Here is a 14,984-nt window from a genome sequence, read left to right on the forward strand (position 1 = left end):
TACTGTGCTGAAAATTATTGCATAGCTTTCCTTTTTCTTGGATCCAGGCTAATGAGGATGAATGAGACCCCTTGTCAACAACTTTTCCACTTCAGTGGTCCCACTTTACATGACTGGTCTGTAATACCACTGTCTATTATATACAATTGGAAGAATAGGAACAGAAACATTCAAATAAACTTTATTTATAATAAACACTTTCTCAATCCATAATTGACTACTTATTAAATATTTCATAAAACATTTTCTGTTCTGTTTTCAGTTCTATTCTGTTTAAGGTTGGTATTCAATCCCGGTTGCTATTTCCGACAGGCACTCGCCACCTATTCAATCCTGCCGATTCCGACAGCATTGAAGGCGGATTTCGACAAAACGGTTCCGACTTTGAAACAAGTCGGATCTGTTTTGTCGGAAACGGCCCTGGATTGTTGAATTCTCGTTTGTTTCTCAACAATCCACCACCGTTTTCGCCGCCACGACCCTGTTTTCGACACTCGACAGACGGAACATTAAATTCCGCCTGTCAAGTCTCTGCTGAGCTGGGCAGAAATGGACCAGAATTCCGAATCTTAGAACGTTCTGACAGTCGGAATCCAAGATTGAATACTCCCCTCAATCCTTCATAGTGGATTAATCATATAATACTTCCCAAAATATAGTCGTGTTCCATCCTGGTGCGCACAGAAAAGTCCGGGGAGAAACTCCACCAATCATCACTGTTTGTGCAATGAATTTAGATTTTATTTAGCGATTTACTATAATTTATTTGGTATTTTATACCAATCGTTCCATTTCGCATTTTATTGCAGTAAACGAAAGCATCTAAATGTCCAAATATCTTGCACGTATTTCGCCTTACACTGTATCTCATTATTAGCAGAGAGCAATGGAACAGATCAAACCCCAGATGATGTCATCATAGAGTACACAAGTGATTCCAAGGATGAGAATGTACTTTGTGAAGCAGCAGATCAGAAGGCTGAAAACCACAATTCAACAGGTGACAGCAGCATATTGGAGCTGTCAAATTCAGAATGCTCTGCTCACTCAGGTAAAGTCATGGTGTGATTCCGGCAAATTCCTATCCCTATTACACTGCCACTAAAACCTGTGTTATTGCCATGATAACTCGGGAGCGGCTCAGTGGGAAATGGTTAACCAAGATCCACTGACCCTGTAATCCAACTCCGCTAGCCTACAGGGTTGGTCCTAGGAAGGACACTGGTCACGGTGCATTGTAAACGGGTCGATGAGACCCGGCTCCTGTTTATAGCATAGAGAAAGCCGGCACTAGGAGATGATGTCCAAGTGTCAGGTCTGTTCACGTGTTCAGTGATGTTGCTGACCTCTGTCCAAGCCAGGTGCAGCTGCCACTCTGAAAAGGGTCTCAGTCAGTTTGCATTCAGGTTGGATTCTTATGCAAATTTCCGGTTGCGACCTGGCATTTTATTTTAAAATGGATATCAACAGAGTCCATCCTGGGCCTAGTCAGTAAAAGAAACCAGTTACCTGCACACAGCACATGCAGATATCTTCTGGCAGTAACCAATATGAATGACAAGTATTAGTACAGAGGATAAAATGTCTGTCCCCAGAGTGTAGGGCAGGGGTAGGCAACCTGTGGCGTTCTAGCTGCTGTGGAACCACACTTCCCAGCATGCCCTGCCACAAAACTGTGGTGCCACTTGCTTGGGTGTAGTTCCACAGCAGCTGGAGCTCCACAGGTTGCCTATTAGAAACTTTCAGATATGATTCATTGAGAGTAGTGTTTCCCGTCTCCGTGCTATTTTGAGGAATTTTGTCTGTTGGAAGAGGTTGGATAATTACTGGCACAGCCAAGTATATATAATTCACCGATATAACCTTTATAATAACAAGCTAACGCTGCTTCCACCTCTATGGGGGGGATTCTAGAGCTTTGCTCAAAGACGGCCACTAGATGGTGTTGTTCCGTTTGGAAGTACACCGCTGCTGGTACTGAAATGAAGGCTATGATGATCTATCATTTTGATGGACTAGTAACAAGCGATTAAATAAATCCTTTTATAAAGACAGTTACCAACATTGACCAGCAGATGGCACTGTTAGCAAAGTCTTTCAGAATAAGTCTGCTTTTTTTTTTAAGTAAATATTTCAGCCCTTTACTGTCACATTTGACTTTACAGTTTAGCAAAAGCTGGATTTCTGGAAGGTCTAAAGCAGTTGGCTAAAGCAGGGCACAGAATGTGATCAGATGTTGATTGGGTACACAATCTTTTTGGGGCTCAAAAATACACAACCATTTACGGACAATTCCATTAAAAACCACTGAGTTGGTAACATTTCTGTGTGAATTAAAATATTAACAACTAGTTTAACCCTTTGAGTGTCAAGTGAATTTGTCGAAATAGGTGTGAAAATTACCAAGCAAACATTTTTATTCATCTTAATGACCTTGTAATGTTTACCTTATTTAGGAAATGTAATATTTTTTTAATACCTTTTTTATTTTAATTTATATAACAAATGTGAGCGGCGCTGGTATTTCTGATGGATATTTTGAACATCTCACACAGGGTTAATATATTTGCATATTTGCATGCTGTACTCATTGTAGATTTCTTGCATTTGGTACTTGTGTAGTTTCACGGCGCCACCGCGCGCACAGTCTCTCATGAAACTTGGCAGCTTGCCAGACTCTGTGTTTACTGTGCGCGTGCCGCTCTAGATGTAATGTACGTTATCAGCATAGCGCTGGCAGCAGCATCGCGCGCTGCCCATCGCTGACAGGTCATTGTGGTACTTGTAGTTCCACAGTGGACACCTCGGCACACCGCTAACGAACGGGGCTTCTAAACTAGACACCGCGGCACACCGCTATCAAAGGGGGTGTCCCAAATGTAGACGCTAAAATTTAGACGCATTGTTAACAGGTTTAAGAGTGTTTTGCACAGTGCACCCCTATGTACCCCTAGACCCAACTAAATTCAGACGCTTTAGCATCTAAATTTAGATGCCCCCTTCTTAGCGGTTTGCATGGAGTCTAGATTTAGACGCTTTAGCATCTAAATTTAGGTGCACCCTTCTTAGCGGTTTGCAGGGAGTGTAAAGTTAGACGCTAAAGCGTCTAAATGTTAGCGTCTACATTTGGGACCCTTTGATAGCGGTGTGCCGGGTGTCTAGTTTAGAAGCCCCGTTCGTTAGCGGTGTGCCGAGGTGTCCACTGTGGAGTGCTGGACCGCGCGCGCTGCTGCTGCCAGCGCTATGCTGATAGCGCTGGACAGCGCGCGCTGCTGCTGCCAGCGCTATGCTGATAACGTACATTACATCTAGAGCGGCATGCGCACAGTAAACAGAGTCTGGCAAGCTGCCAAGTTTCATGAGAGACTGTGCGCGCGGTGGCGCCGTGAAACTACACAAGTACCTTGCATTTCCTTTAACGTAAAATGCACAATTAGCTTCTTTAATCTCTGAGGCAAAGGTATGAAAGCTGATCCAATGCGGGGTTGTCATTAGCAACCAGTCATTCATTCAGGTTGTCATTTCTAGAGAAAATGAAAAGAATGAAAACAAATCTAAAATTGTCTGTTATAGGAATCAGATTTATTTTCCCTTTACAAAAGTTTTATTAGTTTTGCCTTGTGCAAACCTGCATGTGGTAAGCCATGTACCAAACAAGTTAGTTAGAATTGTTCAAAAATAAGACAAAATGAGCAGTGCACACACGGTTCCAGCAGATGGCGCACACGTCCACAACAAAATGTCAAAATGTGTCCAGAATACGTTTGTATAAGATCATCATTGGCCATAATGACTAGCCAAATATGCAGCTATCGCACATGTACTCAGCTAGTGGGAATTATTTATGGGCTTATGTAGTTAGGAGTAACACTCTTGGCACAACGGCTTGCTATAATGAACCCTTTGTTAAATCTTGGGCTACAGCCATTTTCATAACGCTATGTACATCTCTTGCTCACGGTTCTGTTACCCAAAGCTATGTCAGCTATAGCGCAACATAACATATAGGGTCAGGTGCTGACTCATACGCAGTGTCATTGGTGCACACAGTTGGCCTGTGCATTTATTCTAGACACAGATTTGTAGATCTTCATATGTTGCATATTGAATCTTCCCTTTCACCTTCATCAGGCATGTCCAAACTATGGCCCTCCAGCTGTTGAGAAACTACAAGTCCCATCATGCCTTGCCACAGTTTTGGCAAGGCATGCTGGGATGTGTAGTTTCACAACAGCTGGAGGGCCACAGTTTTGACGTGCCTGACCTACATAAATCTACCACTTCCTCCTTCCCTACCTTTTTTTTCCTTTTACTCCTCATTGGTTTTTTTCCTTCTCACCCCATTTCTATTGCAGTTTCCTTATGATACAGGTAAATAATAACTAAACCGAAATGGCTTTTCTGCCAAATTATTTATTGTTTTATTAGAGACATTTTTATGCTTAGAACCGATCCTTAGAACCGTTGGACTCTCCTCTAATCATGTTGTTTGCAGTTACTTGCTGTGATAACTCTTAAGGTGCGTACACATGGATAGATTTGTCCAACAATTCAATCTCATTAACGATTTCCTCAGAACCTCCTGCACAAACGATTTGGTGACAAATGATGAACGATTACACATGAAAGATTGATCTTTAATGATGGTGGAGGGAGAGGAAGCCAGTCAATTAGCCTTACCAAATCGTTCATCGTGCATACACATGAAACGATTGGTACACATCGTTAACGATTGGTCGCTGATCTTTCTGCATGCAGGAAAGATCAGCGACCTCTACCAACGACCGTCGGGTACGCGCATCGTTCGATATATCGTTCATACACACGGAACGATTTGAACGATTGGTCGTTTCAATCGATCGGGAACGCCCAGATCGTTGGCCAAATCTATCCGTATGTACGCACCTTTACATATAGTTTACAAACACAATTGGTACAGGGAATTATCTTGGTTTCGGCATAATCCATTTTGGTCCTGTGCACTGGTTCTAGGGCCTGTTTCGGCATGGATTGCTAAATTGAGAAACGCAATCTGGTCCATTATTGAACCACCGTGCTTGCATAGCGTTCGCAATGCTCATGCGCGGATGCAATTTGTGAATTATTCTGCGTATGCATTCTACTTCAAAGCAGTCACATTTTGATTGACAGGAAGCCAGCGTTTACGGGGAGGAAACATGCCGTTTTGTGGGTGTGTTTGTCAATACCGCAGGCGTGCTAAGGCATATTTTGGGTTGGTCTTTGACGTCAGAGTTGACCACCTCAAGCCCGTTGCTTTAACAGAATTTTGGAAGCCGAAACTAGATCACAAACTATTTAATATTGCAAGAGATCTCATCTACGCACCTATGTCATTTCTTTTTTAGGGCTTCCTGCTCCCTTACGAAGCTTTATGTAGACCTTTCTGTCTTTTTGGATTGAGAACCTATGGGGAATACTAGGAGATAGAGACCATATTAAATGACCTGCTCACAACCAAATAAATTGTTATTTTATGTAGTCAGTTATGGGTCTGATTCAGATGTAGAAGCAGTTAGTCCGAGTCCTTGTACACAGAAGCTGTGCTAGAATATGCAAAAGCCACAGGAGATGTTTTGAGTTAAAAAATGCCCTCCGACGGCTTCTGAGGCCTGCTGCTGCTGCGTCCAAGGACGCAGCATCGGATCAACTTTGTGACTATCAGATGTCGGGGTATCCCTCAGGTATGGGGGCTTGAGAAACTGTCAATCATGCTGCAGTGTTTTGAGCACTGTGAGCGACATCTAAGCCCCCGGATTTGATTTAGAAACAGATCTAAAAACACTGGATATGCACATAAACTTTGGGTATATGTACAGGCTCTGAGGGTTTATGTAGACTGTAGATAACTTGAGCAAACCCATTTAGTTTCCCTTGGGAAAGCAAAGTGATACAAGTTTCTATGGAATTGCACACATTTCAACCAGTGAAGATATTTATTGTAAAGAAGGAAGTTACAAAAAACAGTCAGTACCCAGTGTCTGGCTGCAGTGTCGTAAAGATGAAGTCATGCCAAGCAGTCTTGCCAGAGACGGTGTACTGTAATGAACGGCCTGTCCATATTTAAAGGTCATTGGTGAAATAACATTTCAACAGAGGACAGTTGTTTGCTCGGATTGTTGTTTGTTATTTTTGTACATCCAATTTATGATTTTTGTCTTTTTGTTTCAGATTTCAATGTAAGTTTTTCTGAATTAATTATGAACAGTCATCAAATGACACTAGTGAGAGCACTGAATCAGGCAACATTGCATATTAATCTTCTTGCTCTTAACATTTGCTGGTAACAATTCTGCCAGTTTGGGAAAGTCAGGTGGTAGCAGAGGTTGATTAGAGATGTCTGGAATTCCTGAAGAGCAGAATTTCTTAAAGGAGTTTGAGGTGTGTCGAAGCCTGGTTGGGGTGGGGCGGGTGACGTCAAATGACGTCAGCGCCCACCCCGAAATTGGCCATCTCAGTTTAAACTGACTTTTTTCTGCGAAGGGGAAAATTATCATTCGATGATGAGCTACCATCAAATGAATTTTTTTTGCAAAAAGTGTCAATATGTGCTTCCAGACTGGTGAAGTGATAAAATGGTCAGTGATAACACAGCAGCCAATCAGCTCCCAACTCTGCTATTCTTCAAACCTAGTCTGTAACATGAAAGGAGCTGATGGGGTAGCTTGTTAGCACCGCAACTTTATCACTTCGCCAGGCTTCTTAGAGGAAAATGAGGGGCAACTTTACTAAAGCTTGTAGAAATGAAAAGAGGTGATGTCACCCATAGCAACCAATCATATTCTGTCTATCATTTCTCTGTTGCATCCTAGAAAAGGATAGAATCTGATTGGTTGCTATGGGAAACATAGCAACCAAGAAGGTTAACTAAATTCAGGATTGAATTAGGTTGACTATTAAGGTCGACATGCATTAGGTCGACACCTGATATAGGTTGGAAGGTTGACACAAGCATTAGGTCGACAATGGGAAGGTTGACATGAAATGGTCGATGTGAGTTTTTAACTTTAAAAAAAAAAAAAATTAGCCGACAGTTGGTAATTCATACCCTACCATCCACTCCAGCGTGGTGGGAGAGTATAATAGTGTGCCCGAAGCATGGCGAGCGCAGTGAGCTATACGAGGGGACGCGGTACACTTAGATGGTGTCGACATTCAGGGCACAAATAAATAAAAAACTCATGTTGACCTTTTGACTGTTGAACTAATGCTTGTGTCGACCTTCTGACCCTGACGACCTTAGCCATGTCAACCTATTTCAGGCGTAGACCTGTCGACCTTCAGTGGTCATCCTAATGCATGTGGACCTTAATTCAGTCAACCCAATAAACCCTACCCACTAAATGTAACCCTAAAACGACACAATTCTCCAAAAAGTTGCACATGAGTAAACCTAAAAATAAATGATACATAGGGGGAAATTTACTAAGATAGGAGTTATATTTCACATGGGATGTTGCTATCGGCAACCAATCAGAATCCATACCCTCCAACATGACCCATTCCATTAGGTACAAAATGCTCTGTTCCTGGACTTCCCTGCCAGTGACAGTTACAGATGTGAGCCTACAGCACAGTCCAATATTCAAAGAGGGGGGGTCACATCAACTCTCAGTGATGTTTGGGATGGCAGCTGGTGTGGCTCCCCTTTTTGAATATTGGACTGTGCTGCAGGCTCACATCTGTAACTGCCACTGGCAGGGAAGTCCAGGAATAGAGCATTTTGTACCTAATGGAATGGGTCATGTTGGAGGGTATGAGAATCTACTTATTTATTTAGCACCTTCTAGAAGATAATAGATAGTATATGATTGGTTGCCTATAGCAACATACCATGTGCAATAGAACTCCCATCTTTGTCAATACTCCAGCTTGAGCATTACTGTGGTGTTTCCATTCTAGCACCCGAGGCTGAACGTCCTTGTTGCCAGGTGATACAGATGTGACCTAGCAGTGTTTGTTGTCATAGCGAGCCATTATTCCCTCTGCAGACCTTCCAGTATGACACTATGGCCTGTCTGCTTTTCCTACTTCTAATAACTTCTCCTGGATTACATAATGGGGGCTAGTGCCATTAACACTTCACTTAAAGCTTCTTCTCACCGCACAGCTGCACATTCATTGCAAACTCCGACAACTGACGGAACCCAAAACATTTAACATCTAGCTTTATACATGTGTACATGGAAAGGAATATACGGTACTTGTTTCCTAGCACGGCGCCTACGGTGCATCTTATTGTATTGCATGCAATATAACGGCATGCAATGCGATTTGATTTTTAATTGTACAGGCGGTACGCATTCTCCGACCTTTTCACACCCCCACTATCCACGTCGGCATGGAGTTGATTTTAGGTAGTGTGGCGAGCCACCGAGCCCGAAGCGTGGCGAGCGGACACGGATTACTTTACATGTATTCCGCGTCCCCTCGCTACGCTTCAGGCTCCTATTCTTTCCGCGTCCCCTGCGGGGCTCGCTGCGCTCCCACGCTTCGGGCTCGGTAGCTTGCTACGCTCGCCACACTATCTAAATCAACTCCACGCCGACGTGGATAGTGGGGGTATGAAAAGGTCGGAGGACGCGTTCCGCTGTGCTTGCCACGCTTTGGGTTTGGCGTTGATGGTGGCGTTGACAATGTGGGTGCATTTAACATTGTAAGCACCTATCAGGGTGCTTGTACAATTAAAAATCGCATTGCTATGTGATATTTTATTGTAGCACTCCTGTTAATTTGATTGAAATATCGCATTGCACACATCGCAGACCATTAAGTACGGCATGCAATGGGCGCCATGCTAGGGAACAAGTACCGAATATACTGTATAAGGAAATGTAACTGCTTCATGGAGAAACTGTTTTTAAGCTATAATTTGGCATATGGCATCAGGATTAAACCATACCTGTTAACTGCCATGATTTTGGTGGGACAGTCTCAATTTGTGGACTCTAAAAAGGAGCCAGGCTTGCATGTAAGTGCATGCAGTCTCATCCATTAGTGGGCCATTTTAGATGCATTGGAGTAGGGGTTTTCAAAGATTGGGGGCTGATCTCATTCTGCCCTAATTTGTGGTGTAACGAGTAACAGTTCCAAAGGTGGAGCTGCAGCGCAGTCCAGTATTCAAATAGGGGAGCCACACCAGCATTACCGAGTGGATTGTCAATCCACAGCAGTTTTTCAACAATCCATGTCCATTTTCGCCGATCCACGGACTTTCCAGCAGTCAGAACATTGAATTCTGACTGTCGAGTTACTGTCAGATCGGATGAAAACGGCCCAGGTTTCCGACTGTCTGGACGTTCCGACACTCAGAATCCCGGATTGAATACCCCTCTTTATGTGTAACATGACTGTATTGCACATATTGATGTACGTGGACACATCTGTTGGCAAAGTCCCTTACGCACATTACGCTAAGTAGAGCCCGTGACCCATAATACTGCCAGGTAGAGCCGGCTTGAGTGACCCATGGGGTTACAGTGGTCGGCCACTGCAGCTCTTTCTAAGAGGCAAATAAATCTGTCGGAAGATGGAGATCTTGGCTTTGGCACTCCCACAAAATGGAGATGATACACCTCCATTTTGTAAAATGGCAGCCATCTCCGAACCCTAACCTCCTCCAAAATGGCTGCAAACTGTCATTCACTTCATGTCTTTAGCCGTTCTGCATCCAATGACATGCATTACAGGTCCTGTATAGGGGGCCGACATTAGTCTGACGTCGGAATCCAGACTGCCGGGACTCAGGCAGCTGGGCGAGCACAACTAAGCCCCTTGGTGGCTTGCTGCATTCACTCACCTATTCTATTCTCCCTCTATGGGGGTTGTGGACCCCCACGAGGGAGACTAGATCCTGTCAATCAGGATTCTTGACTGACTGGGTTTTAACAGTTGGGATTCCGACGTCGGTATAATGACTGTCGGAATCCAGACTATTGGGAGGTCATCCGGTCACCCGTGCAGGCACCTAGTTCCAGACTTTGGGACTTTGTATTTACTGCTGCAACAGCATCAGTACCTGATAAGGTGCTTTTTTTATTACCATTAAGGCATAGATTATGCTAGTACGAACAATACACATTTTTTTTTTTTAAATAGAACTCTGCATAGAGAGATTTTGTAGTTTATTTTTATTTATTAACAGTTTCTTATATAGCGCAGCATATTCTGTTGCGCTTTACAAAGAGACAGTGATACAACAAACAGGGCATTTACAGACAGTTAAATTGATAACTAATAGCAATGCGTTTGTTGCACATGTGTACAATAAGGGGACAAGTGGGATGTAATGCATATGGGCTGAAATGTGTTATTTTTGTGTGAGACTTTATCAGTAGTAAGTTTTATGGCCAACTCTACCTTTGCCCCTTTAGAGGTATGGATATTATTCCGGTTGCTTCCCTTCCGATGTTGGGCATATGCGCAGGCACAATTCTGCCGTTGTGCGTGCAGCCATGGTGAACAGACTGCGGTGTGATGGGGGATCCGCCCATGAAAACGCCCAGCGTTTCATTGGCGTTCCCATGAAAATGCTGGGTATTCCCATGGAATTGCCCGGTGACGTGGGTGTCGGGGCGGGCAGCTGACATCACCAGATTCCAGCTGCCCGCTCACTTCCTGCCGGATGTCCACGCATCGCTAAGGATTACCTTAGAGTAACCTTAGATATGCATGGACCGTCCACGTAACTTTATGTGAAACATCCATTTGCAGCCCATGCGAGCGTACGCTGTGTACGAGGGGGGCAGGCATACCGGCATTCGGCTGGCAGCGTCTGGTAGACAGAATTGCGAATCAACCAGAATAACCACCTATGTCTGGTTCTCTTTAATATTCACCTCCCTCCTTACTCCAAACAGCATGTGTACACAAGACACACGTTGTTATTACTTGGCTAAGTGGTTGCTTATTCAGCATCACAAATATACATACATAGACCATTTTTTACTTAGTTTTGTAGAATTCATATAATTTAACGGAACCGGCTATTTTCTCTTCTTTTTTTTTAACCCCAGAGCTTAGCGATGCAGAGCACTGGGTACACTGTGATTCAGTTTTATTTATTCTAATGAAAACTGAGGAAACCGATCCTATTTCTTAAAACCTGTCCTACAAATTCCTTCCGAAATATCACCAATGTCTGTTTTCTTTTTTTGTAAATTCCGATATTTGTGTTTTAGCTGTGTTTTAGCTGTGTTTTGCCTGATTCCTCTCTCTTCTCTATGTACTATAGAAGGTATCCGGTTGATAGGTCAACAGTGTTTAGATAGACAGTCAGGAGTCTCTCCCAGCACTGGGTACATTCAAGGGGATGTGTTCTCGGTACACATCCATTCGCATGGTTGCGAGGGGAAGCGGTGGCTTCGGCTGGGATTTGGTAATCTGTGATCCTCGCAGTTTACAGAGTCAACCAGAATCAGTCCCATGGTCCTATGTATAACACATCAGGCCTAGTATCAGCAGATATTTCGGTCCTTGTTTCCTAGCATGGCCACACCGATCATGATCATGGGCATCGTTAGTAAAAATCGGGGGCATCGCGGGCATCGCATGCACTAAAAAATCGGGGGCGATGGTACCGACGCGATGCCCGCGATTTCCCATAGGGTTAAATGCCTCAATTTACCCAAATGATCATAGGGAACAATTGTAAATGGTCCAGAACCCCCCAAAAACACCCCTGAACAGTGAAATGGCCCCCCAAAAGTAGTTTACGCCACCCCACGATCAACGTGAACCCGAAGCGTGGGGAGCGGCGGCGGTACGCGTCCTCTGACCTTTTCATACCCCCACTATCCACGTCGGCGTGGAGTTGAGAATAGAATAGTGTAGCGAGCCACCGAGCCCCGCGAGGGGACGCAGATACCTGTGAAGCCCGCGAAGGGACGCGTTTACCTGTGAAGGTATCCGCGTCCGCTCGCCACGCTTCGGGCTCGGTGGCTCGCTGCGCTCGCCACACTATTCTATTCTCAACTCCACGCCGACGTGGATAGTGGGGGTATGAAAAGGTCGGAGGACGCGTACCGCCGCCCCTCGCGGGCTCGCTGCGCTCGCCACGCTTCGGGTTCACGTTGATCGTGGGGTGGCGTAAACTAATTTTGGGGGGCCATTTCACTGTTCAGGGGTGTTTTTGGGGGTTTCTGGCCCATTTACCATTGTTCCCTATGATGATTTTGGTAAATTGAGGCATTTAACATTGTTCCCTATGGGAAATTGGGGGCATCGCGTCTGGACCATTTAAGCCTTTTTTAGCCGCCTGCGATGCGACCGACGCGATTTTGACTTTTTTCAATGCATTTCAATGGGAAATCGGGGGCATCGCGTCGGTCGCGTCGCAGACCACTAAAAGTTACACCCGATGCCCGCGAATGTGGCCGTGCTAGGAAACAAGTACCGATATTTCTAATGTAGCGCTTTATAATTAAATATAAGAAATGTTCTAGCACTATAAAATGTACTGTATTTCTGTCATGGCAGATGACGATGGGACATCAGAAGGAGCTTCTCCATTTCCTGAGATAACTCTGCGAGATTACCAGATGGAAGTGGCCAAACCAGCTTTGGAAGGCGAGAATGTTATCTTATGCTTGCCCACAGGAAGTGGGAAAACCAGAGTGGCGGTATACATTACCAGAGAGCATCTGAGCAATAGACTGAAAAAGAATTTGCCAGCCAAAGTTGTTGTGTTAGTCAACAAGGTACAGATGCGTGTTCCTTCTCACTAGCCTTTCCCGTCACACTTCTCTTCTGTGGTTCCTCAAGGCCTTTTAAGGTGTTTTTGTAAATACAACTGTAAAAAAAACACCCTAGAGTCTGACAAACTCAACTTCTGTATTTGTATACTGTATGTTTCCCCATTGTGTTTAGTGTTTGCAGGCACGGCGAACTACATGTTCGCTATCCCGCTCGCACCTAGCAGTGCAGACAGGGGGCATGGGTCGGTGGCGGGGGGCACAGCCCTTGGGAACGCCCAGCGTTTCATGGCGTTCTCATGAAAACCTTGGGCGTTCCCATGCAAATTGCCCGGTGGTGCAGGGGGCGGGCAGCTGACACCAGCGAATGTCAGCTGCTCGCCTTTTTCCTGCACAGGGTGCTCGCAGATCAGAGGTGGCTGGCGTTTAGTCCACACGCAATGCTGCAAATTAGGAGCAAGGTCCATAATGCATCTTAAAAAATGTGTATAGATTCCCCCACTGTTTATCACCCCTGGGATTATGCATGCTTGGAGTTCCCATTTAGTTTATCAAATCAGCCTTGTTGTTTGGAACTTATTACATCATATGCCAGGCTATTGGTACCAGGCTATAAAATGTTATCTTTAAACTACTCCTGTTTTCTGCAGGTCCCACTAGTTGAGCAACATTTCAGGAGCGAGTTCCAGCCATACCTGAAGGACCGTTATCGAGTCCAGAAAATCAGTAGCGATTCTCAGTTGAAGATTTCATTCCCTAAAGTTGTACAGGAAAATGATATTATCATATGCACAGCTCAAATGTTGGAAAACTCATTCATTCAGAAAGATGAAGGGGTGCAACTATCTGGTATGTTATGTATTTACCTTCAGTAGATGGTACTTATTACACTGGACATACTGTGGGGGTCTATTTATGAAGCAAAGATAAGCACTTTCTCTCTTTTATGGAATTCAAAATACACCTCTCTCTACTACTACTACTGATATAATTTACCAATCCCATAGCATTAGCACTCTTTTAAATAAATATTGTAACTTTTTCTATTTTCCTATAAATCTGCTGTAGTAGATCACAGGTTCTAAAAGTTGTCTTCAGGACCCCACACAGTGCATGTTTTGCAGGTCTTCTCACAGAATCAAGTGGAATAATTAGCTCCACCTGTGGATCTTTTAAAATGTGTCCGCAAGTAATGAGTGCACCTGTCTGGGGACCTGGAAAACGTGAACTGTGTGGGGTCCTGAGGACCGAGTTTGAGATCCACTGGACTAGATAAAAAAGTGATCTGAAACTGCATCATAAGCCCAGGAGTCTTGGAAGATTGTTTACAAATCTGCCTAGCGGTCCAAAGAGGCCTACACACGTAGCGATGTGCGCCAGCAATCTGAACGATGCACCAGGCAGGGCCAGTGTTCTCCGCTGAGAACACTGACAATCTAACTAGATTTATACTACATGTTGTATAAATCTAGATGGCCTATAGCGACATCGCTATCAGTATGGCCCCTACACACGGAGTAGTTTTGGGTCATTTTCTAAACAATCTAGTCAGATCACTTAGAAAATGACCCAAAATCGCTCCGTGTGTAGGCCCCATTATACTGATATAATATGAAGCTAACAAAAGTTAGTAATAATAAAAGGATGTCTAATCTGCTCATGAATCTGCTTGTCTGGATTACCTGTCAGATGTGAATTTTTTTTTTCTGTATCAAATCTTTCTCTTTAGTACGTGATCTCTCTAATTCTGATACTGCATTTCAGATTTTTCCCTCATCATAATTGATGAATGCCACCACACTCAAAAGGGAGCAGTCTACAATAATATTATGATCCGATATATAAAGCAAAAAAAGAAGAATTCAAAATCGCTCAAGACACAAGAGCCAGTGGTCCCTCTCCCGCAGATTCTGGGATTGACAGCATCGCCTGGTGTGGGCGGAGCCAGGGATAGTAAAAAAGCAGAGGAGCATATATTAAGGGTAAGGATTTGTTATCACTTCATTTAAGAATATAGTATCAAAACGAGCATGTTTCGCATTTCCAGACTCATCGTCATATTTGTGCAGCTGAACAAAGGCCTTCTGAATGCTGTCAGGGTACATTTCTACTCCCCCTTACCTGCAGTACTTGAGTAGTCTTGTATGCAGTCTGCAGCTTTTTTTTATAGGGTAGCAGCACTTGAGCACACATAGTAGAATGACAGTGGTAGTAGCTAGTGATATATACATAGGGGTTTATTCTAGTTCATTTTTTCTGACAAAATCCTTCTTA

General features: G+C 44.0%; 1 protein-coding gene across 2 annotated transcripts in view; it reads left to right on the forward strand.

Moving 5' to 3' along the window:
• Positions 1 to 14,984, forward strand: part of IFIH1 (interferon induced with helicase C domain 1) — a 62,829-nt gene that overhangs the window by 14,988 nt on the left and 32,857 nt on the right. Inside the window, exons 4-7 of one of the 2 annotated variants that reach the window (XM_083153943.1) lie at positions 881 to 1,051; positions 12,496 to 12,716; positions 13,361 to 13,559; positions 14,475 to 14,692. In XM_083153943.1, coding sequence (XP_083010069.1) covers positions 881 to 1,051; positions 12,496 to 12,716; positions 13,361 to 13,559; positions 14,475 to 14,692 — 809 coding nt within the window. Of the gene's footprint in view, positions 1 to 877; positions 1,052 to 12,495; positions 12,717 to 13,360; positions 13,560 to 14,474; positions 14,693 to 14,984 lie in introns of both variants that reach the window. The other variant, XM_083153942.1, reaches the window with a different exon arrangement.

Source organism: Crinia signifera, chromosome 7 (assembly GCF_055691185.1).
Source record: "Crinia signifera chromosome 7, ASM5569118v1, whole genome shotgun sequence".
NCBI classification, from domain to species: Eukaryota; Metazoa; Chordata; class Amphibia; order Anura; family Myobatrachidae; genus Crinia; species Crinia signifera.